General features: G+C 50.1%; 1 protein-coding gene across 1 annotated transcript in view; it reads left to right on the top strand.

Annotated features, from left to right (window-relative positions):
• The window catches only part of LOC134965605 (nicotinamide N-methyltransferase-like), a 69,867-nt gene that overhangs the window by 26,267 nt on the left and 15,833 nt on the right, over window positions 1-27,767 (top strand). Inside the window, exon 2 of the mRNA XM_063941949.1 lies at window positions 18,008-18,215. Within this exon, the coding sequence (XP_063798019.1) occupies window positions 18,008-18,215 (208 nt within the window). The remainder of the gene's footprint in view (window positions 1-18,007; window positions 18,216-27,767) is intronic.

Raw genomic sequence — 27,767 nt, 5'->3', positions numbered from 1 at the left:
TTACCCCCTGTACCCAGCACCTCACACACTGCCTCCTGCACCCTACCCCTCATACACTGCACCATGTACCAAGCACCTCACACACTGCCCCCCTGCACCCAGCACCTCACACACTGCCCCGTGTACCCTGCCGCTCAAACACTGGACCCTGTACCCAGCACCTCACACACTGCCCCCAGCACCCTTCAACTCACACACTGCCCCCTGCCCCTCACTCACTGCCCCCTGCACCCTGCCCCTCAAATATAGCCCCCTGTACCCAACACCTTACACACTGCCCCCTGCCCCTCACACACTGCCCCCGTACCAAGCACCTCACACACTGCCCCTGTACTCAGCATCTTAGACATTGCCCCTGTACCCAGCACCTCACACACTGCCTCTGTGCCCAGCACCTCGCACATTGCCCCCTGTACCAAGCACCTCACACATATCCCCAGCACCCTACCCCTCATACACTGCCCCCTGTATCCAGCACTTCACACACTGCCCTCTGCACCATGCCCCCTGTTGCCAGCAACTTAAACATTGCCCACTGTACCCAACACCTCACTCACTGCCCCCTGCCCCTCACACACTGCTCCGTGTAACCAGCACCTCACACACTGCCCCCTGTACCCAGCACATCACTCACTGCCCCCTGTACCCTGAGCCTGACACACAACTCCTATACCCAACACCTCACACACTGCCCCTTGTACCCTGTCCTTCACACAATGCCCCATGCACCCTACCCCTCACACACTGCCCCTTGTACCAAGCACCTCACAAACTCCCCCCTGAACCCTGCCCCTCACAAACGGCACCCTGTACCCAGAACCTCACACACTGCCCCCTGTACCCTGCCCTCACACACTGCCCCCTGCATCCAGCACCTCACACACTGCACCCTGTACCCTGCCCTCACACACTGCCCCCTGTACCCAGCACCTAACACACTGCCCCCTGCCCCTCACACACTGACCCTTGTACCCAGCAAATTACACACTACCCCTACGTCCTGCCACTCACACATTGCCCCCTGTACCCTGCCCCTCACAAACTGCCCCCTGTACCCAGCACGTCACTCACTGCCTACTGCCCCTCACACACTGCCCCGTGTAACCAGCACCTCACAAACTGCCCACTGTACCCAGCACATCACTCACTGCCCCCTGTACCCTGAGCCTGACACACTACCCCTATACCCACACCTCACACACTGCCTCTTGTACCCTGCCCTTCACACTCTGCCCCCTGTACCCAGCACTTCACACACTGTCAGACAGCCCAATGCACCCAGCACCTCACACACTGCCCACTGTAACCAGCACCTTACACACTGCCTCCTGCACCCTGCCCATCATAAACTGACCCCTCTACCCAGCACCTCACACACTAAACCTGCACCCTGCCTCTCATACACTGCTGCCTCTACCCAGCACCTCACTCACTGCCCATGCCCTTCACACACTGCCCCTGTACCCAGCACCTCACATAGTGCCCCCTACACCCTGTCCCTCACACATTGCCCCCTGTGCCCAGCTCCTCACACACTATCTCCTGTACCCAGCACCTTGCACACTGCCCCCTGCCCCTCACACACTGCCCCCTGTACCCTGCCCCTCACACACTACCCCTGCACCCTGCCCCTCACACATTGCCCCTTCTGCCCAACCCCTCACACATTGCCCCTTGTGCCCAGCCCCTCACACACTGCCCCTTGTACCCAACACCTCACACACTACCCCCTGCCCCCTGACTCTCACACACTGCCCCCTGTACCAGCACCTCACACATTGCCCCCTGCCCCTCACACACTACCCCCTGTACCCAGCCCCTAACACACTGCCCATGCCCTTCACACACTGCCCCTGTACCCAGCACCTCACATAGTGCCCCCTACACCCTGCCCCTCACACATTGCCCCCTGTGCCCAGCTCCTCACACACTATCTCCTGTACCCAGCACCTTGCACACTGCCCCCTGCCCCTCACACACTGCCCCCTGTACCCTGCCCCTCACACACTACCCCTGCACCCTGCCCCTAACACACTGCCCCCTGTACCCAGCACCTCACACACTGCCCCCTGCCCCTCACACACTGCCCCTGTACCCTGCCCCTCACACATTGCCCCTTCTGCCCATCCCCTCACACATTGCCCCTTGTGCCCAGCCCCTCACACACTGCCCCTTGTACCCAGCACCTCACACACTACCCCCTGTCCCCTGACTCTAACACACTGCCCCCTGTGCCCAGCCCCTCACACACTATCTCTTGTACCCAGCACCTTGCTCCCTGCCCCTCAAACACTGCCCCCTGTACCCAGCACCTGACACACTGCCCCTGTACCCAGTTCCTCACACACTGCCCCCTATACCCAGCACCTCACATACTGCCACCTGTACCCAGCACCTCACATGTTACCCCCTGTACCCAGCAGCTCACACATTGCCCCCTGCACACTGCCCCTCACACACTGCCCCATGTACCCAGCACCTCACACACTGCCTCCTGTACCCAGCACCTCACACACTGCCTCCTGCACCCTACCCCTCATACACTGCACCATGTACCAAGCACCTCACACACTGCTCCCCTGCACCCAGCACCTCACACACTGCCCCGTGTACCCTGCCGCTCAAACACTGGACCCTGTACCCAGCACCTCACACACTGCCCCCAGCACCCTTCAACTCACACACTGCCCCCTGCCCCTCACTCACTGCCCCCTGCACCCTGCCCCTCAAATATAGCCCCCTGTACCCAACACCTTACACACTGCCCCCTGCCCCTCACACACTGCCCCCGTACCAAGCACCTCACACACTGCCCCTGTACTCAGCACCTTAGACATTGCCCCTGTACCCAGCACCTCACACACTGCCTCTGTGCCCAGCACCTCGCACATTGCCCCCTGTACCAAGCACCTCACACATATCCCCAGCACCCTACCCCTCATACACTGCCCCCTGTATCCAGCACTTCACACACTGCCCTCTGCACCATGCCCCCTGTTCCCAGCAACTTAAACATTGCCCACTGTACCCAGCACCTCACTCACTGCCCCCTGCCCCTCACTCACTGCTCCGTGTAACCAGCACCTCACACACTGCCCCCTGTACCCAGCACATCACTCACTGCCCCCTGTACCCTGAGCCTGACACACTACTCCTATACCCACACCTCACACACTGCCCCTTGTACCCTGTCCTTCACACAATGCCCCATGCACCCTACCCCTCACACACTGCCCCTTGTACCAAGCACCTCACAAACTCCCCCCTGAACCCTGCCCCTCACAAACTGCACCCTGTACCCAGAACCTCACACACTGCCCCCTGTACCCTGCCCTCACACACTGCCCCCTGCATCCAGCACCTCACACACTGCACCCTGTACCCTGCCCTCACACACTGCCCCCTGTACCCAGCACCTAACACACTGCCCCCTGCCCCTCACACACTGACCCTTGTACCCAGCAAATTACACACTACCCCTACGTCCTGCCACTCACACATTGCCCCCTGTACCCTGCCCCTCACAAACTGCCCCCTGTACCCAGCACGTCACTCACTGCCTACTGCCCCTCACACACTGCCCCGTGTAACCAGCACCTCACACACTGCTCACTGTACCCAGCACATCACTCACTGCCCCCTGTACCCTGAGCCTGACACACTACCCCTATACCCACACCTCACACACTGCCTCTTTACCCTGCCCTTCACACTCTGCCCCCTGTACCCAGCACTTCACACACTGTCAGACAGCCCAATGCACCCAGCACCTCACACACTGCCCACTGTAACCAGCACCTTACACACTGCCTCCTGCACCCTGCCCATCATAAACTGACCCCTCTACCCAGCACCTCACACACTAAACCTGCACCCTGCCTCTCATACACTGCTGCCTCTACCCAGCACCTCACTCACTGCCCATGCCCTTCACACACTGCCCCTGTACCCAGCACCTCACATAGTGCCCCCTACACCCTGCCCCTCACACATTGCCCCCTGTACCCTGCCCCTCACACACTACCTCTGCACCCTGCCCCTCACACATTGCCCCTTCTGCCCATCCCCTCACACATTGCCCCTTGTACCCAGCACCTCACACACTACCCCGTCCCCTGACTCTCACACACTGCCCCCTGTACCAGCACCTCACACACTGCCCCCTGCCCTCACACACTACCCCCTGTACCCAGCCCCTAACACACTGCCCATGCCCTTCACACACTGCCCCTGTAACCAGCACCTCACATAGTGCCCCTTACACCCTGCCCCTCACACATTGCCCCCTGTGCCCAGCTCCTCACACACTATCTCCTGTACCCAGCACCTTGCACACTGCCCCCTGCCCCTCACACACTGCCCCCTGTACCCTGCCCCTCACACACTACCCCTGCACCCTGCCCCTAACACACTGCCCCCTGTACCCAGCACCTCACACACTGCCCCCTGCCCCTCACACACTGCCCCTGTACCCTGCCCCTCACACATTGCCCCTTCTGCCCATCCCCTCACACATTGCCCCTTGTGCCCAGCCCCTCACACACTGCCCCTTGTACCCAGCACCTCACACACTACCCCCTGTCCCCTGACTCTAACACACTGCCCCCTGTACCCTGCCCCTCACACACTACCCCTGCACCCTGCCCCTAACACACTGCCCCCTGTACCCAGCACCTCACACACTGCCCCCTGCCCCTCACACACTGCCCCTGTACCCTGCCCCTCACACATTGCCCCTTCTGCCCATCCCCTCACACACTGCCCCCTGTGCCCAGCCCCTCACACACTATCTCTTGTACCCAGCACCTTGCTCCCTGCCCCTCAAACACTGCCCCCTGTACCCTGCCCCTCACACACTGCCCTCACACACTACCCCCTGTACCCAGCCCCTAACACACTGCCCATGCCCTTCACACACTGCCCCTGTAACCAGCACCTCACATAGTGCCCCCTACACCCTGCCCCTCACACATTGCCCCCTGTGCCCAGCTCCTCACACACTATCTCCTGTACCCAGCACCTTGCACACTGCCCCCTGCCCCTCACACACTGCCCCCTGTACCCTGCCCCTCACACACTACCCCTGCACCCTGCCCCTAACACACTGCCCCCTGTACCCAGCACCTCACACACTGCCCCCTGCCCCTCACACACTGCCCCTGTACCCTGCCCCTCACACATTGCCCCTTCTGCCCATCCCCTCACACATTGCCCCTTGTGCCCAGCCCCTCACACACTGCCCCTTGTACCCAGCACCTCACACACTACCCCCTGTCCCCTGACTCTAACACACTGCCCCCTGTACCCTGCCCCTCACACACTACCCCTGCACCCTGCCCCTAACACACTGCCCCCTGTACCCAGCACCTCACACACTGCCCCCTGCCCCTCACACACTGCCCCTGTACCCTGCCCCTCACACATTGCCCCTTCTGCCCATCCCCTCACACACTGCCCCCTGTGCCCAGCCCCTCACACACTATCTCTTGTACCCAGCACCTTGCTCCCTGCCCCTCAAACACTGCCCCCTGTACCCTGCCCCTCACACACTGCCCCTGCACCCTGCCCCCTGTACCCAACACCTCACACATTGCCCCTGCTCCTCACACTTTGCCCCCTGTACCCTGTGCCTCACACAATGCACCCTGTACCCAGCCCCTCACACACTGCCCCTTGTACCCTGCACCTCACACACTCCCCCCTGTACACTTTCCTCACGCACTGCCCCCTGCATCCAGCACCTCACACACTGCCCCCTGTACCCTGCCCTCACACACTGCCCCTTGTACCCAGCACCTAACACACTGCCCCCTGCCCCTCACACACTGACCCTTGTACCCAGCAAATTACACACTATCCCCAGCACCCTGCCCCTCACACACTGCCCCCTGTACCCAGCACGTCACTCACTGCCCCCTGCCCCTCACACACTGCCCCGTGTAACCAGCACCTCACACACTGCCCCTTGTACCCAGCACATCACTCACTGCCCCCTGTACCCTGAGCCTGACACACTGCCCCTATACCCACACCTCACACACTGCCTCTTGTACCCTGCCCTTCACACACTGCCCCCTGTACCCAGCACTTCACACACTGACAGACAGCCCAATGCACCCAGCACCTCACACACTGCCCACTGTAACCAGCACCTTACACACTGCCTCCTGCACCCTGCCCATCATAAACTGATCCCTCTACCCAGCACCTCACACACTACCCCTGCACCCTGCCTCTCATACACTGCTGCCTCTACCCAGCAACTCACTCACTGCCCCTGCCCTTCACACACTGCCCCTGTAACCAGCACCTCACATAGTGCCCCCTACACCCTGTCCCTCACACATTGCCCCCTGTGCCCAGCCCCTCACACACTATCTCCTGTACCCAGCACCTTGCACACTGCCCCCTGCCCCTCACACACTTCCCCCTGTACCCTGCCCTCACACACTACCACTGCACCCTGCCCCTCACACACTGCCCCCTGTACCCAGCACCTCACACACTGCCCCCTTCCCCTCACACACTGCCCCCTGTACCCTGCCCCTCACACATTGCCCCTTGTGCCCATCCCCTCACACATTGCCCCTTGTGCCCAGCCCCTCACACACTACCCCCTGTCCCCAGCCTCTCACACACTACCCCCTGTACCAGCACCTCACACAGTGCACTCTGCCCCTCACACACTACCCCCTGTACCCAGCCCCTAACACACTGCCCCCTACACCCTGCTCATCACACATTGCCCCTTGTGCCCAGCCCCTCACACACTATCTCCTGTACCAAGCACTTTGCACACTGCCCCCTGCCTCTCACACACTGCCCCCTGTGCCCAGCCCCTCACACAGTTTCTCTTGTACCCAGCACCTTGCACACTGCTCCCTGCCCCTCACACACTGCCCCCTGTACCCTGCCCCTCACACACTGCCCCTGCATCCTGCCCCTCACACACTGCCCCCTGCACCCAACACCTCACACATTGCCCCCTGCTCCTCACACTTTGCCTCCTGTATCCTGTGCCTCACACAATGCACCCTGTACCCAGCCCCTCACACACTGCTCCTTGTACCCAGCACCTCACACACTCCCTCCTGAACCCTGCCCCTCACAAACTGCACCCTGTACCCAGCACCTCACACACTGCCCCCTGTACACTTCCCTCACACACTGCCCCCTGCATCCAGCACCTCACACACTGCCCCCTGTACCCTGCCCTCACACACTGCCCCCTGCCCCTCACACACTAACCCTTGTTCCCAGCAAATCACACACTATCCCTTGCACCCTGCCCCTCACACACTGCCCCCTGTACCCAGCACGTCACTCACTGCCCCCTGCCCCTCACACACTGCCCACTGTAACCAGCACCTCACACACTGCCCCCTGTACCCAGCACATCACTCACTGCACCCTGTTCCCTGAGCCTGACACACTACCCCTATACCCACACCTCACACACTGCCTCTTAGACCCTGCCCTTCACACACTGCCCCCTGTACCCAGCACCTCACACACTTCCACCTGTACGCAACATCTTACACACTGACACACAGCCCCTCCACCCAGCAAGTCACACACTGACACACAGCCCCATGCACCTCACACACTGCCCACTGTAACCAGCACCTTACACGCTGCCTCCTGCACCCTGCCCATCATAAACTGCCCCCTCTACCCATCACCTCACACATTGCCCCTGCACCCTGCCCCTCGGACACTGCCGCCTCTACCCAGCACCTCACTCACTGCCCCCTGCCCTTCACACACTGCCCCTGTACCCAGCACCTCACACACTGCCCCTGCACCCTGCCTCTCACACATTGCCCCCTGTGCCCAGTCCCTCACACACTGCCCCTGCACCCTGCCCCTCACACACTGGCCCCTGCCCCTCACACACAGCCCCCTGTACCCTGCCCCTCACACATTGCCCCTTGTTCCCATCCCCTCACACATTGCCCCTTGTGCCCAGCCCCTCACACAATGCCCCTTGTACCCAGCACCTCACACACTACCACCTGTCCCCTGCCTCTCACACACTGCCCCCTGTACCCAGCACCTCACACACTGCCCCCTGTACCCAATACCTCACACACTGCCTCCTGTACACAGCACTTCAAACACTGCCCCCTGTACCCAGCACCTCACACACTGCCCCTGCACCCTGCCTCTCACACATTGCCCCCTGTGCCCAGTCCCTCACACACTGCCCCGGCACCCTGCCCCTCACACACTGGCCCCTGCCCCTCACACACAGCCCCCTGTACCCTGCCCCTCACACATTGCCCCTTGTTCCCATCCCCTCACGCATTGCCCCTTGTGCCCAGCCCCTCACACACTGCCCCTTGTACCCAGCACCTCACACACTACCACCTGTCCCCTGCCTCTCACACACTGCCCCCTGTACCCAGCACCTCACACACTGCCCCCTGTACCCAATACCTCACACACTGCCTCCTGTACACAGCACTTCAAACACTGCCCCCTGTACCCAGCACCTCACACACTGCCCCCTGTACCTAGCACATCTCACACTGCCCCCAGCACCTCACATGTTGCCCCCTGCACCCTGCCCCTCATACACTGCTCACTGTACCCAGCACCTCACACACTGACCTTTGCATCCTGCCCCTCACACACTGTCCCCTGTACCCAGTACCTTACACATTGCCCCCTGTACCCAGCACCTCACACACTAACCCCTTTGCCCTGCCACTCACAAACTGCCACCTTTACCCAGCAGTTCACACACTGCCCCTTGCCCCTCACACACTGCCCCCTATACCCAGCCCTCAACACTGGTCCCTGTACCCTGCCCTCACACACTGCCCCCTGTACCCAGCACCTTACACACTGCCCCTGCACCTTGCCCCTCACACAGTTCCCCATATACTGTGCCCATCACACATGTTACCCACTGAACCCTGCCCCTCACACACTGCACCCTTTACCCAGCACCTCACACACTGCCCCTCACACACTGCCCCTTGTACCCAGCACCTCACACACTGCCCCCTGCCCCTCACCCCCTGCTCAATGCACCCTGCCCCTCAAACACTGCCTTCTGCACCCTGCTGCCATTCCAAACCTGCAAAAGACTCCAATTCCACATTACCCTCATGTGGAATCATACTATTCCTGCCACAAGATGTGTACATCAAAAATTCTGAAAGCATGCCCACTGTCAGAGGTATTTGTAGTAGAGATGAGTGGGTTCGGTTCTCAGAGAACCAAACCCTACCAGACTGCATGCTCCGAGCCCTTATCCGAGTCATGCTCGGGTTTTCCTGCATGACTCAGAAACCAGAATGAGGCAAAATGTCATCATCCCGCTATCGGATTCTCGCAGGGTTTGAATTCCATATAAGCAGCTGCGCGTCGCCGCCATTTTCAATATGGCATTGGAGAGTATAGAGTAGGGCGTGCCTCCGTTCTCTCAGTGTCCGTGTCTTGTGCTGCATCTGTCCAGTCACAGTGGTTGTGTCCTCTGCTGCCATATGTCCAGTGCTGCTGTGTAGGGTGCTGTGTTGTGCTGCATCAGTTCAGTGGTGCTGTATAACAACATGTTCGTTACAGTGTTGCTGTGTTGGCCTGCATCAGACCACTGGTAGTGTCCTGTGCATCAGTCAGTCCAGTGACCAGTGACAGTGGTGTCATCTGCTGCCATATGTCCAGTACTGCTGTATAATAACAAGTCCCTTACAGTGTTGCTGTGTTGTCCTGCACCAGACCACTGGTAGTGTCCTGTGCATTAGTCAGTCCAGTGACCAGTCACAGTGGTGTCCTCTGCTGCCATATGACCAGTGCTGCTGTATAGGGTGCTGTGCTGTGCAGCATCAGTTCAGTGGTGGTGTATTGTACTGCATCAGTCTAGTCACAGTAGTGGTGTCCTCTGCTGCCATATGTCCAGTGCTGCTGTATAACAAGTCCTTTACAGTGTTGCTGTGTTGTCCTGCATCAGACCAGAGGTAGTGTCCTGTGCATCAGTCAGTCCAGTGACCAGTCACTGTGGTGTCCTCTGCTGCCATATGCCCAGTGCTGCTGTATAAGTCCAGTCCACTGCAGTGGTGTTGTGTTTTCCTGCTTCAGTTCCTGTGCTGCCGTATATGTCCAGTGGTACTGCTGTATATGTCCAGTGGTACTGCTGTATATGTCCAGTGGTACTGCCGTATATATCCAGTGGTACTGCCGTATATGTCCAGTGGTACTGCCGTATAATTCCAGTGGTACTGCCGTATAATTCCAGTGATCCTGCAGTATATGTCCAGTGATCCTGCCGTATATGTCCAGTGATCCTGACGTATATGTCCAGTGATCCTGACGTATATGTCCATTGATACTGCTGTATTGGTACTGCCATATATGTCTAGCGGTACTGCCGTATATGTCCAGCAGTACTGCCATAATTCGAGTGATCCTGCCGTATAATTCCAGTGGTACTGCCGTAAAAGTCCAGTAATCCTGCTGTATAATTACAGTGGTACTGGCGTATAATTCCAGTGATCCTGACCTATAATTCCATATAATTCCGTATAAGTCCAGTCCAGTGGTGCTGCCATATAAGTTCAGTGGTGCTGTACTGTGCTGTATATTATTTACTCCAAATAAAGGGGTTATTAATATTTAATCCAAATACTGTACCACATATTGTTATATAACTCCATAAAAATAATGGAGAACAAAAATTTGGAGGATAAAATAGGGAAAGATCAATAACCACTTCCTCCTACTGCTGAAGCTGCTAGTCATGACATAGATGATGAAATGCCATCAACGTCGTCTGCCAAGGCCGATGACCAATGTGATAGTAGAGGGTATGCAAAATACAAAAAGCCAAAGTTCAGTAAAAAGACCCCAAAAAAGAAATTGAAATGGTCTGAGGAGAAATGCAAACTTGCCAATATGCCATTTACGACACGAAGTGGCAAGGAACAGCTAATGCCCTGGCCTATGTTCATGACTAGTGGTTCAGCTTCACTTGACGATGGAAGCCCTCATCCTCCCGCTAGAAAAATGAAAAGAGTTAAGCTGGAAAAAGCACAGAAAAGAACTGTACATTCTAAGATGGTATCACAAATCCCCAAGGAGAGTCCAAGTGTGTCGGCGGTTGCGATGTCGGACCTTCCCAACTCTGGATGGGAAGAGGTGGCTACTTCCACCATTTGCACACCCCCTGCAAGTGCTGGAAGGAGCACCCACAGTCCAGTTTCTGATATTCAAATTGAAGTTGTCACTGTTGAAGTATATCAGGATGAGGATATGGGTGTTGCTGGCGCTGAGGAGAAAGTTGATGATGAGGATACTGATGGTGATGTGGTTTGTTTAAATGAGGCACTGGGACAGACACCTGTTGTCCATGGGATGAAGAAGCTGATTGTGATGCCTGGGCAAAATACCAAAAAAGCCACCTCTTCGGTGTGGAATAATTTCTCCACAAATCCTGGCCTATGTTCATGACTAGTGGTTCAGCTTCACATGACGATGGAAGCCCTCATAACTGAGGCCTTGACATTTATGTTTATGTTAGATGTGCATCCGATATCCGCCATTAGTGCAGTGGGATTTAGACAATTGATGGAGGTATTGTGTCCCCGGTACCAAATCGCATCTAGATTCCACTTCACTAGGCAGATGATAGCGAGATTCTGCCATTTAATTCCAGTGATTTGGACATATTATTAATTACAGTGATCTTGCCAATTAATTCCAGTGATTTGGACGTATAATTACAGTGATCTTGCCAATTAATTCCAGTGATTTGGACGTATAATTCTAGTGATTTAGATGTATAATTATTAATTACAGTGATCTTGCCAATTAATTACAGTGATTTGGACGTATAATTACAGTGATCTTGCCAATTAATTACAGTGATTTGGACGTATAATTCCAGTGATTTGGACGTATAATTCCAGTTGGAATTGTTTGTGTCCCTTGGCTTAGTCATAGAGCTACCTCATTGCACCTCTTCGACATCTTTGCATGAGGTGCTGTTTGGGGCCTAGTTTTTGAAAAGTGCCATCCTGTGCGACACTGCCACATGAGTGCAGGGGTACTGCTGTATTGGTCCTGGGGTACTGCCGTATAAGTCCACCAATTGCAGATTTTTTTTAAAGTGACTGGAGCGTGCTGGAGATGCTGTCAGTGGACTGAACAATTGCGGCCCACTCTCGACATTCAGCCACTGTGCGACACTACTAGATGGGCCAGGTGGTTGTGTCACTTAGCTTAGTCATACAGCAACCTCTGTGCACTTTTTTTTTCTTTGCATCATGTGCTGTTAGGGGCCTTTTTTTATATCTTCCCTCCTGTCTGCCACTGCAGTGCCACGCCTAGATGGGCCAAATGTTTGTGTTGCTTGGCTTATTCATACAACTACCTCATTGCAATTCTTTTTCTTCTTTGCATGATGTTCTGTTTGGGGCCATTTTTTTATATCTAGCCTCCTGTCTGTCACTGCAGTGCCACACCTAGATGGGTCAATTGTTTGTGGCGCTTGACTTAGTCATACAACTACCTCATTGCAATTCTTTTTTTTCTTTGCATGGTGTACTGTTTGGGGCCTTTTTTATATATCTGCCCTCCTGTCTGCCACTGCAGTGCCATGCCTAGATGGGCCAATTTTTTGTGTAGCTTGGCTTAGTCATACAACTACCTCATTGCAATTCTTTTTTTTCTTTGCATGATGCGTTGTTTGGGGCCTTTTTTTTATATCTGCCCTCCTGTCTGACACTGCAGTGCCAATCCTAGATGGGCCAGGTGTTTGTGCGCACACTTGTGTCGCTTAACTTGGTCATCCAGCAACCTCGGTGCAACCTTTTGGCCTAAAAACAATATTGTGAGGTGTTCAGAATAGACTGGAAATGAGTTAAAAAGATTGTTATTGAGGTTAATAATACCGTAGGAGCAAAATAACCCCCAAATTCTGTGATTTTAGCTGTTTTTATGTTTTTTTTAAAATTCATATAGTTCCAAAACCATAGCGCGAAAGGGTGGTTTTGGCAAAACCAAGCCAAAACCAAAACACGAAAGTGGAATTAGAACCAAACCAAAACACAAGAAGTGCTCGCCGCACATCTCTAATATATATATATATATATATATATATATATATTATAGACAGGGATGGTGTCCGGCACTCCAATAGAACTGTGATCAACCGGTCTGGGTGCCCTTCCAAAGAGCAATATGAAATGGGGTGTGACGGGCACACTCCAGCATGTAGATAAATCAAACAGAAGACCAAAGTAGTAGCCAACGTTTCGGAGCTATGCTCCTTTATCAATACTTAGAGAATAGAATACTGACATGAAATACATTTAAATACCTTACTGTGTGTTCACCACGTGTGCACAAGGAAACCGCCACCGCTGTCCGTTCCGAAATCCGTGTGACGTCATTGGCAGTCGTCGGCGCCCAGGATCCGTCGCAGGGGCATGAGGCGGGGGAAGTGACCACCATCACCATGGTGACAAGTGAAAACAGACTACGGAGAGACAGGCACAGAGATAAGCAATACTGAATGCCCTAAACCAATGATGATGGCACAACAATATGAGACTATAGCGCGCTGTACAATATGTGAGGACTAATATGATGGCACATGCTAAAATGTGCATCTATGTCACACAATAATGAGAGCATATATAATGCTCAATACAATGAAACAGCATTCTGCCAATCTGATGAATAGGGTCAATGACAAATATGTATACCACTAGGCACATGTTGGAGCAATCAGTCACTTACTAACACATGGATCCGCAGGCACAATCATATAAAGAGTATAGCACCAAATAGAGAACTCTACTATGGTGAAAGCATAGATGAGAAATCTATATGCAGCAAGAGAAAGCTTAAAATTTATAAGAAACAGGTAAGTGCAAGTGATTCATTAAGTCCCAATGGTTGGACAGTTTGTAGCACATGTATCCATCTCGCTTCTTTCTGGAGTAGGATATGGCCTCTGTTACCGCCTCTCGGATTGGGGGGAACCCAATCGATGATGCGGTACCTGATGGAGGACAGGTTGTGATGCAAGTCTCTAAAGTGAGGAGCAACTGGCTGATCACAATCTTTGCCTTCAAGGGCTGCACGTATGCTGGACCTATGTTGGGTCATGCGTTCCTTCATTTGTCTGGTGGTCTTGCCCACGTATAGTAGACTGCACGGGCATTTAATATAATATACCACGAATCTCGTGGTGCATGTGACCGGATGCTGTATCTTAAATATTTTGCCCGACCTGGGATGCGAAAATGTGTTATCTGTCTCCAAAAAGCTGCAGGTAGTGCAACCCAAACATCAATAGTTGCCCCCCTTCCTACTCAAAAAATGGGTGGCTGTAGTGGCCGTGTGCTGGCTGATGTCATTATGGACCACTACATCTTTGATGTTTCTTCCTCAAAAAAATGATGGTAGAATGGTTGTGTCCTGTAAAGCTGGTAGACTGCGATCCTGTGATATAATGGGCCATATGTTCTTGGCAGATTTCCTCAAAGCATTACTTGAAGTGGTGTATTGTTGAGTCCATGCGATTCGATCCCCACGTGCCGCGTGGTTAGTTTTGTGTAATGCCTGTTGTCTAGAGATGGATAGGGCCTTTTGTTTAGCTATTTTCAGCGCTCGGGGATGATAACCACGTGCCAGGAACTTGATGAGCATTTTATCGATTTGGTCGATGGTGTCAATGGGGTCACTGCATATACGAATAATTCTCAAGAACTGTGAGAATGGGAGACCTTTGATTAAAGAAGGTGGATGATGACTGGCTACATGTAACACCGTGTTACGGTCTGTGGGTTTAAAATACATAGAGGTGTGCAGAGTACAGTCCTCCTTTTGTGTTATTGTCACGTCTAAATAGTGAAGGCACTCAAAGCTGGTGTCGGAGGTAAATTTAATAGGACTATCTTGGCCATTAATGTCCTTCATCATGGCAAGGAATGTTTCTTGGGTCCCATTCCAGAACAAGCAGATGTCATCGATATACCTAGTATACCCAGTGATCTGCTGACGTCGGATATCATCCGCAAAGAAATCCTTTTCCACCGCAAACATGTAGATATTCGCGAAGCTTGGTGCTACGCAGGAACCCATGGCGCAGCCTGAGCGTTGGATGAAAAACTTGCCGTCAAAGATGAAGTAGTTCCGCATAAGCGTTAGCCGTAGTAGTTGAATGAAGAATTCCACATCGGGCCCAGTGTAAAGCGGATGATCCCTAATGTAACGTTTCACCATCTCAATGCCATGTTCTTGTGGAATTGATGTATATAAGCTCACGACGTCAATGGTGCACATGAGCTGTTTCACTGGCAACGGTGAAAGTTGCTGTAACCACAAAATAAATGTGGTCGTATCCTTGAGGAAAGAAGCTTCCTGATTGATTAAAGGCTGTAAAAAATGGTCTAAATACTTAGAGATATTGTAGTAGAGAGAGTCCCTAGCCGTAATGATGGGGCGGCCAGGAGGTTTGTCAGGATTTTTATGGAGTTTCCCGATGTGGAATTCTTCATTCAACTACTAAGGCTAACGCTTATGCGGAACTACTTCATCTTTGACGGCAAGTTTTTCATCCAACGCTCAGGCTGCGCCATGGGTTCCTGCATAGCACCAAGCTTCACGAATATCTACATGTTTGCGGTGGAAAAGGATTTCTTCTTTGCGGATGATATCCGACGTCAGCAGATCACTGGGTATACTAGGTATATCGATGACATCTGCTTGTTCTGGAATGGGACCCAAGAAACATTCCTTGCCATGATGAAGGACATTAATGGCCAAGAAAGTCCTATTAAATTTACCTCTGACACCAGCTTTGAGTGCATTCACTATTTAGACGTGACAATAACACAAAAGGAGGACTGTACTCTGCACACCTCTATGTATTTTAAACCCACAGACCGTAACACGCTGTTACATGTAGCCAGTCATCATCCACCTTCTTTAATCAAAGGTCTCCCATTCTCACAGTTCTTGAGAATTATTCGTATATGCAGTGACCCCATTGACACCATCGACCAAATCGATAAAATGCTCATCAAGTTCCTGGCACGTGGTTATCATCCCCGAGCGCTGAAAATAGCTAAACAAAAGGCCCTATCCATCTCTAGACAACAGGCATTACACAAAACTAACCACGCGGCACGTGGGGATCGAATCGCATGGACTCAACAATACACCACTTCAAGTAATGCTTTGTTGAAATCTGCCAAGAACATATGGCCCATTATATCACAGGATCGCAGTCTACCAGCTTTACAGGACACGACCATTCTACCATCATTTTTTCGAGGAAGAAACATCAAAGATGTAGTGGTCCATAATGACATCAGCCAGCACACGGCCACTACAGCCACCCATTTTTTGAGTAGGAAGGGGGGCAACTATTGATGTTTGGGTTGCACTACCTGCAGCTTTTTGGAGACAGGTAACACCTTTTCGCAACCCAGGTCGGGCAAAATATTTAAGAAACAGCATCCGGTCACATGCACCACGAGATTCGTGGTATATTATATTAAATGCCCGTGCAGTCTACTATACGTGGGCAAGACCACCAGACAAATGAAGGAACGCATGACCCAACATAGGTCCAGCATACGTGCAGCCCTTGAAGGCAAAGTTTGTGATCAGCCAGTTGCTCCTCACTTTAGAGACTTGCATCACAACCTGTCCGCCATCAGGTACCGCATCATCGATTGGATTCCCCCCAATCCGAGAGGCGGTAACAGAGGCCGTACCCTACTCCAGAAAGAAGCGAAATGGATACATGTGCTACAAACTGTCCAACCATTGGGACTTAATGAATCACTTGCACTTACCTGTTTCTTATAAATTTTAAGCTTTCTCTTGCTGCATATAGATTTTTCATCTATGCTTTCACCATAGTAGAGTTCTCTATTTGGTGCTATACTCTTTATATGATTGTGCCTGCGGATCCATGTGTTAGTAAGTGACTGATTGCTCCAACATGTGCCTAGTGGTATACATATTTGTCATTGACCCTATTCCTCAGATTGGCAGAATGCTGTTTCATTGTATTGAGCATTATATATGCTCTCATTATTGTGTGACATAGATGCACATTTTAGCATGTGCCATAATCTTTAGTCCTCACATATTGTACAGCGCGCTATAGTCTCATATTGTTGTGCCATCATCATTGGTTTAGGGCATTCAGTATTGCTTATCTCTGTGCCTGTCTCTCCGTAGTCTGTTTTCACTTGTCACCATGGTGATGGTGGTCACTCCCCCCGCCTCACGCCCCTGCGACGGATCCTGGGCGCCGGCGGCTGCCAATGACGTCACACGGACTCCGGAACGGACAGCGGCGGCGGTTTCCTTGTGCACACGTGGTGAGTACACAGTAAGGTATTTAAATGTATTTCATGTCAGTATTCTCTAAGTCTTGATAAAGGAGCATAGCTCCGAAACGTTGGCTACTACTTTGGTCTTCTGTTTGATTTATCTACATGCTGGAGTGCCGCCCGTCACACCCCATTTCATATATATATATATATATATATATACACACACACACACACACACACACACACACACACACGCCTAACAACTATTAATGTGGGTAACAACTGTTCAACCCGTTCACAGCATAGGTGGATCTGGCACATATTGATGTGATGTCCAATGTGTGTATTGTTTTCTCATGTGAAGCCTATGTGTTGTATGTGTCCTCTCTACGCATGTGTCCTCTAGCCTCTGTGTCCTCTAGCAGTCATGCTAAACAGCCCTTCTTGTGGATGTAACTTCTGTACATTGTTTATGCTTCAATAAAGCTAAAAATTGTTGAAACAATTTAAAAAAAAATTTGATCGGTGTACTTTGTGAAATTTTCAGATACACCTTAATTTACTGTACAGTATGCAGTACTCTGAAGCTGTAATAGGAGTGTTGGGAGGCACTTGCTTACCTTTAAGATGATAGTAAAGTATGGTGCATAGAATAAACATGGCATTTTGCACTTTGTAATGACTGTAATCTTTTCCTGCAGGTCTCATTAAGGGTGACCTTTTGATTGACATCAGTAGTGGATCCTACGTTCATCATCTCTATTCAGCCAGTGGATGTTTTAAACAGGTCTGCGTACTGAGGTGCGCTGATAAATGCATCATGGAACTCAACCGATGGATTCACAAACGTACAGGAGCATTTGATTGGTCTCACATATTTTCACTTGTTAAAGACCTAGAAGGAAAAAGGTAATGGATCTGCCCAAACATCTATCAGGAGTAAACCCATTGTTATTACCCACAAAGCTTTTCCAAATGCTCTACACACAAAATACATTGTACAGTATATGCCAGGGTCTGCTGGTATATGTTGTTCAGCATGATTAGCTAATATTACTAAATCCTCTATGTATCAACCATTGCATATTAGATGCAATATGTCCAGCTACTTATCACATGCATAGCTGCGTTAATAATACCAGTATATATGTACAAGTATGATTAAACTCACAAAGGAATGCTGTTCCAAAAAAGCTGTCTTCTGCAAATACAGAACTTCTGGGGTTATGATCCTAGAGTTTTTCTGGGCATGCGCCTTCTTATGCGCTAGTCATGGGGACACTGGGAGGGACTCTATTGGATCCCTCCCAGGGAATAATGTGAAAAGAAGCCCATAGGCGTCCATTACATAACACCATCTACTCGGTAGAAGCTCCAAAAAAGTTTGACTTTCTGGAGCTTTGTACACATGGGGAATGTGGTCAAACCTCGGAAATGGTAGTTTTCAGAGTTGTGACAACATTTTGACTGTAGTACATCCAGCCTTAGGGGGTTACTCAGAGATGGACTCAGATCTTACTTCGTCATCAATCTACTAAGATCTGCGTCCATCTACTTACAGTACATGCTGAGGGCCATCCAGCACAGGGCAAGGCCATCCAGCACAGGGCCGGATCCAGGGAGGGGCGAATGGGGCGAACACCCCCCCTAACTGTCATAGCCACTCCCACTTACATGAGGTGGGGGCTGCTGCCAGGTGATGGTGTGTGGCTGCACTAACATCCCTCCCCATCCTCCGTGTCCCTGGGGCCTCTAGCCCCATCTGCCATCATCACATGCTGTCACCCCCACCTTGGGCAGTGTGTGCCGCCCATATGTGTGTTAGCAGTTACATGCACCCGGTTGTGTGTGCTACATAAGAAGCACATGTGCAGCCTGGCAATGCTTTATATGCTCTTTACAGCATTAATGGACAGTTGGTATAGGAAGTGGGAGGAGTAATGTGTAGTGGAGGAGTCAGGAATAAATAAACCGCCCCCCCCAAAAGAAAAGTGTAGATCCGTCCCTGATCCAGCATGTGTGAGGCACCATCCCGTGATTCGTTCACAATTTAATTGCAAACACATCAATATGATGTCAAGCCCTGACTGCGCGGCCTTGCTCCACTGGAAGGAGGTCTGACACCATTTTCTTTCTTGGAGAAGCTGCGTGTGACATCAGCTGCCCCAAAAATGGTCCAGACTCACCTGCGTTGTCAGGATCTCAACGACAACTGCTGTCAATCACCTTGCAGCCACATCCTTTGGTGATGCGGCCACTAGGGATGTGCACTTGAAATTTTTCGGGTTTTGTGTTTTGGTTTTGGGTTCGGTTCCGCGGCCGTGTTTTGGGTTCGACCGCGTTTTGGCAAAACCTCACCGAATTTTTTTTGTCGGATTCGGGTGTGTTTTGGATTCGGGTGTTTTTTTCAAAAAACACTAAAAAACAGCTTAAATCATAGAATTTGGGGGTCATTTTGATCCCAAAGTATTATTAACCTCAAAAAACATAATTTCCACTCATTTTCAGTCTATTCTGAATACCTTAGTCCTAAAATTTGCACCGAGGTCGCTGAATGACTAAGCTAAGCGACCCTAGTGGCCGACACAAACACCTGGCCCATCTAGGAGTGGCACTGCAGTGTCACGCAGGATGGCCCTTCCAAAAAACACTCCCCAAACAGCACATGACGCAAAGAAAAAAAGAGGCGCAATGAGGTAGCTGTGTGAGTAAGCTAAGCGACCCTAGTGGCCGACACAAACATCTGGCCCATCTAGGAGTGGCACTGCAGTGTCACCCAGGATGGCCCTTCCAAAAAACACTCCCCAAACAGCACATGACGCAAAGAAGAAAAAAAGAGGCGCAATGAGGTAGCTGTGTGAGTGAGCTAAGCGACCCTAGTGGCCGACACAAACACCTGGCCCATCTAGGAGTGGCACTGCAGTGTCACGCAGGATGGCCCTTCCAAAAAACACTCCCCAAACAGCACATGACGCAAAGAAGAAAAAAAGAGGCGCAATGAGGTAGCTGTGTTAGTAAGATAAGCGACCCTAGTGGCCGACACAAACACCTGGCCCATCTAGGAGTGGCACTGCAGTGTCACGCAGGATGGCCCTTCCAAAAAACACTCCCCAAACAGCACATGACGCAAAGAAGAAAAAAAGAGGCGCAATGAGGTAGCTGTGTGAGTAAGCTAAGCGACCCTAGTGGCCGACACAAACACCTGGCCCATCTAGGAGTGGCACTGCAGTGTCACGCAGGATGGCCCTTCCAAAAAACACTCCCCAAACAGCACATGACGCAAATAAAAATGAAAGAAAAAAGAGGTGCAAGATGGAATTGTCCTTGGGCCCTCCCACCCACCCTTATGTTGTATAAACAGGACATGCACACTTTAACCAACCCATCATTTCAGTGACAGGGTCTGCCACACGACTGTGACTGAAATGACGGGTTGGTTTGGACCCCCACCGAAAAAGAAGCAATTAATCTCTCCTTGCACAAACTGGCTCTACAGAGGCAAGATGTCCACCTCATCATCATCCTCCGATATATCAAAGTGTACATCCCGCTCCTCACAGATTATCAATTCGTCCCCACTGGAATCCACCATCTCAGCTCCCTGTGTACTTTGTGGAGGCAATTGCTGCTGGTCAATGTCTCCACGGAGGAATTGATTATAATTCATTTTAATGAACATCATCTTCTCCACATTTTCTGGAAGTAACCTCGTACGCAGATTGCTGACAAGGTGAGCGGCGGCACTAAACACTCTTTCGGAGTACACACTTGTGGGAGGGCAACTTAGGTAGAATAAAGCCAGTTTGTGCAAGGGCCTCCAAATTGCCTCTTTTTCCTGCCAGTATAAGTACGGACTGTCTGACGTGCCTACTTGGATGCGGTCACTCATATAATCCTCCACCATTCTTTCAATGGTGAGAGAATCATATGCAGTGACAGTAGACGACATGTCCGTAATCGTTGTCAGGTCCTTCAGTCCGGACCAGATGTCAGCATCAGCAGTCGCTCCAGACTGCCCTGCATCACCGCCAGCGGGTGGGCTCGGAATTCTGAGCCTTTTCCTCGCACCCCCAGTTGCGGGAGAATGTGAAGGAGGAGATGTTGACAGGTCGCGTTCCGCTTGACTTGACAATTTTGTCACCAGCAGGTCTTTGAACCCCAGCAGACTTGTGTCTGCCGGAAAGAGAGATCCAAGGTAGGTTTTAAATCTAGGATCGAGCACGGTGGCCAAAATGTAGTGCTCTGATTTCAACAGATTGACCACCCGTGAATCCTTGTTAAGCGAATTAAGGGCTCCATCCACAAGTCCCACATGCCTAGCGGAATCGCTCTCTTTTAGCTCCTCCTTCAATGACTCCAGCTTCTTCTGCAAAAGCCTGATGAGGGGAATGACCTGACTCAGGCTGGCAGTGTCTGAACTGACTTCACGTGTGGCAAGTTCAAAAGGTTGCAGAACCTTGCACAACGTTGAAATCATTCTCCACTGCGCTTGAGACAGGTACATTCCACCTCCTATATCGTGCTCAATTGTATAGGCTTGAATGGCCTTTTGCTGCTCCTCCAACCTCTGAAGCATATAGAGGGTTGAATTCCACCTCGTTACCACTTCTTGCTTCAGATGATGGCAGGGCAGGTTCAGGCGTTTTTGGTGGTGCTCCAGTCTTCTGTACGTAGTGCCTGTACGCCGAAAGTGTCCTGCAATTCTTCTGGCCACCGACAGCATCTCTTGCACGCCCCTGTCGTTTTTTAAAAAATTCTGCACCACCAAATTCAAGGTATGTGCAAAACATGGGACGTGCTGGAATTTGCCCATATTTAATGCACACACAATATTGCTGGCGTTGTCCGATGCCACAAATCCACAGGAGAGTCCAATTGGGGTAAGCCATTCCGCGATGATCTTCCTCAGTTGCCGTAAGAGGTTTTCAGCTGTGTGCGTATTCTGGAAACCGGTGATACAAAGCGTAGCCTGCCTAGGAAAGACTTGGCGTTTGCGAGATGCTGCTACTGGTGCCGCCGCTGCTGTTCTTGCGGCGGGAGTCCATACATCTACCCAGTGGGCTGTCACAGTCATATAGTCCTGACCCTGCCCTGCTCCACTTGTCCACATGTCCGTGGTTAAGTGGACATTGGGTACAACTGCATTTTTTAGGACACTGGTGAGTCTTTTTCTGACGTCCGTGTACATTCTCGGTATCGCCTGCCTAGAGAAGTGGAACCTAGATGGTATTTGGTAACGGGGGCACACTACCTCAAGAAATTGTCTAGTTCCCTGTGAACTAACGGCGGATACCGGACGCACGTCTAACACCAACATAGTTGTCAAGGCCTCAGTTATCCGCTTTGCAACAGGATGACTGCTGTGATATTTCATCTTCCTCGCAAAGGACTGTTGGACAGTCAATTGCTTGGTGGAAGTAGTAAAAGTGGGCTTACGAATTCCCCTCTGGGATGACCATCGACTCCCAGCAGCAACAACAGCAGCGCCAGCAGCAGTAGGCGTTACACGCAAGGATGCATCGGAGGAATCCCAGGCAGGAGAGGACTCGTCAGAATTGCCAGTGACATGGCCTGCAGGACTATTGGCATTCCTGGGGAAGGAGGAAATTGACACTGAGGGAGTTGGTGGGGTGGTTTGCGTGAGCTTGGTTACAAGAGGAAGGGATTTACTGGTCAGTGGACTGCTTCCGCTGTCGCCCAAAGTTTTTGAACTTGTCACTGACTTATTATGAATGCGCTGCAGGTGACGTATAAGGGGGGATGTTCCGAGGTGGTTAACGTCCTTACCCCTACTTATTACAGCTTGACAAAGGCAACACACGGCTTGACAAATGTTGTCCGCATTTCTGGTGAAATACTTCCACACCGAAGAGCTAATTTTTTTGGTATTTTCACCAGGCATGTCAATGGCCCTATTCCTCCCACGGACAACAGGTGTCTCCCCGGGTGCCTGACTTAAACAAACCACCTCACCATCAGAATCCTCCTTGTCAATTTCCTCCCCAGCGCCAGCAACACCCATATCCTCCTCATCCTGGTGTACTTCAACACTGACATCTTCAATCTGACTATCAGGAACTGGACTGCGGGTGCTCCTTCCAGCACTTGCAGGGGGCGTGCAAATGGTGGAAGGCGCATGCTCTTCACGTCCAGTGTTGGGAAGGTCAGGCATCGCAACCGACACAATTGGACTCTCCTTGTGGATTTGGGATTTCGAAGAACGCACAGTTCTTTGCGGTGCTTTTGCCAGCTTGAGTCTTTTCAGTTTTCTAGCGAGAGGCTGAGTGCTTCCATCCTCATGTGAAGCTGAACCACTAGCCATGAACATAGGCCAGGGCCTCAGCCGTTCCTTGCCACTCCGTGTGGTAAATGGCATATTGGCAAGTTTACGCTTCTCCTCCGACAATTTTATTTTAGATTTTGGAGTCCTTTTTTTACTAATATTTTGTGTTTTGGATTTTACATGCTCTGTACTATGACATTGGGCATCGGCCTTGGCAGACGACGTTGCTGGCATTTCATCGTCTCGGCCATGACTAGTGGCAGCAGCTTCAGCAAGAGGTAGAAGTGGATCTTGATCTTTCCCTAATTTTGGAACCTCAACATTTTTGTTCTCCATATTTTAATAGGCACAACTAAAAGACACAGAGGTAGCTACAGCCGTGGACTACCGTACTGTGTCTGCTGCTAATATAGACTGGATGATAATGAGATGAAATCAATATATATATATATATAATATCACTAGTACTGCAGCCGGACAGGTAAATATATTTATTATGTAATGACTGATGACGGACCTGCTGGACACTGTCAGCTCAGCAGCACCGCAGACTGCTACAGTAAGCTACTATAGTAGTATGTATAAAGAAGAAAGAAAAAAAAAAACCACTGGTAGGTGGTATACAATTATGGATGGACGAGCGACTGCCGACACAGAGGTAGCTACAGCCGTGGACTACCGTACTGTCTGCTGCTAATATAGACTGGATGATAATGAGATGAAATCAATATATATATATATATATATATAATATCACACTAGTACTGCAGCCGGACAGGTAGATATATTTATTATGTAATGACTGATGACGGACCTGCTGGACACTGTCAGCTCAGCAGCACCGCAGACTGCTACAGTAAGCTACTATAGTAGTATGTATAAAGAAGAAAGAAAAAAAAAACCACGGTTAGGTGGTATACAATTATGGATGGACGAGCGACTGCCGACACAGAGGTAGCTACAGCCGTGGACTACCGTACTGTGTCTGCTGCTAATATAGACTGGATGATAATGAGATGAAATCAATATATATATATATAATATCACTAGTACTGCAGCCGGACAGGTATATATATTTATTATGTAATGACTGATGACGGACCTGCTGGACACTGTCAGCTCAGCAGCACCGCAGACTGCTACAGTAAGCTACTATAGTAGTATGTATAAAGAAGAAAGAAAAAAAAAACCACGGGTAGGTGGTATACAATTATGGATGGACGAGCGACTGCCGACACAGAGGTAGCTACAGCCGTGGACTACCGTACTGTGTCTGCTGCTAATATAGACTGGATGATAATGAGATGAAATCAATATATATATATATAATATCACACTAGTACTGCAGCCGGACAGGTAGATATATTTATTATGTAATGACTGATGACGGACCTGCTGGACACTGTCAGCTCAGCAGCACCGCAGACTGCTACAGTAAGCTACTATAGTAGTATGTATAAAGAAGAAAAAAAAAAAAAAAACCACGGTTAGGTGGTATACAATTATGGATGGACGAGCGACTGCCGACACAGAGGTAGCTACAGCCGTGGACTACCGTACTGTGTCTGCTGCTAATATAGACTGGATGATAATGAGATGAAATCAATATATATATATATAATATCACTAGTACTGCAGCCGGACAGGTAGATATATTTATTATGTAATGACTGATGACGGACCTGCTGGACACTGTCAGCTCAGCAGCACCGCAGACTGCTACAGTAAGCTACTATAGTAGTATGTATAAAGAAGAAAGAAAAAAAAACCACGGGTAGGTGGTATACAATTATGGATGGACGAGCGACTGCCGACACAGAGGTAGCTACAGCCGTGGACTACCGTACTGTGTCTGCTGCTAATATAGACTGGATGATAATGAGATGAAATCAATATATATATATATATAATATCACACTAGTACTGCAGCCGGACAGGTAGATATATTTATTATGTAATGACTGATGACGGACCTGCTGGACACTGTCAGCTCAGCAGCACCGCAGACTGCTACAGTAAGCTACTATAGTAGTATGTATAAAGAAGAAAGAACAAAAAAAAAAAACACGGTTAGGTGGTATACAATTATGGATGGACGAGCGACTGCCGACACAGAGGTAGCTACAGCCGTGGACTACCGTACTGTGTCTGCTGCTAATATAGACTGGATGATAATGAGATGAAATCAATATATATATATATATAATATAACACTAGTACTGCAGCCGGACAGGTAGATATATTTATTATGTAATGACTGATGACGGACCTGCTGGACACTGTCAGCTCAGCAGCACCGCAGACTGCTACAGTAAGCTACTATAGTAGTATGTATAAAGAAGAAAGAAAAAAAAACCAAACCACGGTTAGGTGGTATACAATTATGGATGGACGAGCGACTGCCGACACAGAGGTAGCTACAGCCGTGGACTACCGTACTGTGTCTGCTGCTAATATAGACTGGATGATAATGAGATGAAATCAATATATATATATATATATATATGCACAAATAGACAATAAGAGGCGGCACTCAGCAGACTTGTGATGCAAAATCAAAAAAGTATAATAGGTACGGTCAACGTTTCGGGGACCACCTCCCCGTCTTCAGGACGAAGACGGGGAGGTGGTCCCCGAAACGTTGACCGTACCTATTACACTTTTTTGATTTTGCATCACAAGTCTGCTGAGTGCCGCCTCTTATTGTCTATTTGTGCATGTATAAGGGTCGCTTACCCTGAGGAGGGCACCGGAGCAAGGTACACCCTATGGGGGAGGCCGAGAGTGCCGGAGCGCAGAGTATTTATATATATATATATATATATAATATCACACTAGTACTGCAGCCGGACAGGTAGATATATTTATTATGTAATGACTGATGACGGACCTGCTGGACACTGTCAGCTCAGCAGCACCGCAGACTGCTACAGTAAGCTACTATAGTAGTATGTATAAAGAAGAAAGAAAAAAAAAAAACACGGTTAGGTGGTATACAATTATGGATGGACGAGCGACTGCCGACACAGAGGTAGCTACAGCCGTGGACTACCGTACTGTGTCTGCTGCTAATATAGACTGGATGATAATGAGATGAAATCAATATATATATATATATATATATATATAATATCACTAGTACTGCAGCCGGACAGTTATATATATTTATTATGTAATGACTGATGACGGACCTGCTGGACACTGTCAGCTCAGCAGCACCGCAGACTGCTACAGTAAGCTACTATAGTAGTATGTAAAAGGAAGAAAGAAAAAAACAAAAACACGGGTAGGTGGTATACAATTATGGATGGACGAGCGACTGCCGACACAGAGGTAGCTACAGCCGTGGACTACCGTACTGTGTCTGCTGCTAATATAGACTGGATGATAATGAGATGAAATCAATATATATATATATAATATCACACTAGTACTGCAGCCGGACAGGTAGATATATTTATTATGTAATGACTGATGACGGACCTGCTGGACACTGTCAGCTCAGCAGCACCGCAGACTGCTACAGTAAGCTACTATAGTAGTATGTATAAAGAAGAAAGAAAAAAAAAAACCACGGTTAGGTGGTATACAATTATGGATGGACGAGCGACTGCCGACACAGAGGTAGCTACAGCCGTGGACTACCGTACTGTTTCTGCTGCTAATATAGACTGGATGATAATGAGATGAAATCAATATATATATATATATATAATATCACTAGTACTGCAGCCGGACAGGTAGATATATTTATTATGTAATGACTGATGACGGACCTGCTGGACACTGTCAGCTCAGCAGCACCGCAGACTGCTACAGTAAGCTACTATAGTAGTATGTAAAAAGAAGAAAGAAAAAAAAAACCACGGGTAGGTGGTATACAATTATGGATGGACGAGCGACTGCCGACACAGAGGTAGCTACAGCCGTGGACTACCGTACTGTGTCTGCTGCTAATATAGACTGGATGATAATGAGATGAAATCAATATATATATATATATATATATATATAATATCACTAGTACTGCAGCCGGACAGGTAGATATATTTATTATGTAATGACTGATGACGGACCTGCTGGACACTGTCAGCTCAGCAGCACCGCAGACTGCTACAGTAAGCTACTATAGTAGTATGTATAAAGAAGAAAGAAAAAAAAAAACCACGGGTAGGTGC

The sequence above is a fragment of the Pseudophryne corroboree genome, chromosome 10, assembly GCF_028390025.1.
Source record: "Pseudophryne corroboree isolate aPseCor3 chromosome 10, aPseCor3.hap2, whole genome shotgun sequence".
Classification (NCBI taxonomy): domain Eukaryota; kingdom Metazoa; phylum Chordata; class Amphibia; order Anura; family Myobatrachidae; genus Pseudophryne; species Pseudophryne corroboree.
The sequence above is the reverse complement of the archived record's forward strand: the minus strand, read 5'-3'. Positions and strand labels throughout refer to the sequence as shown.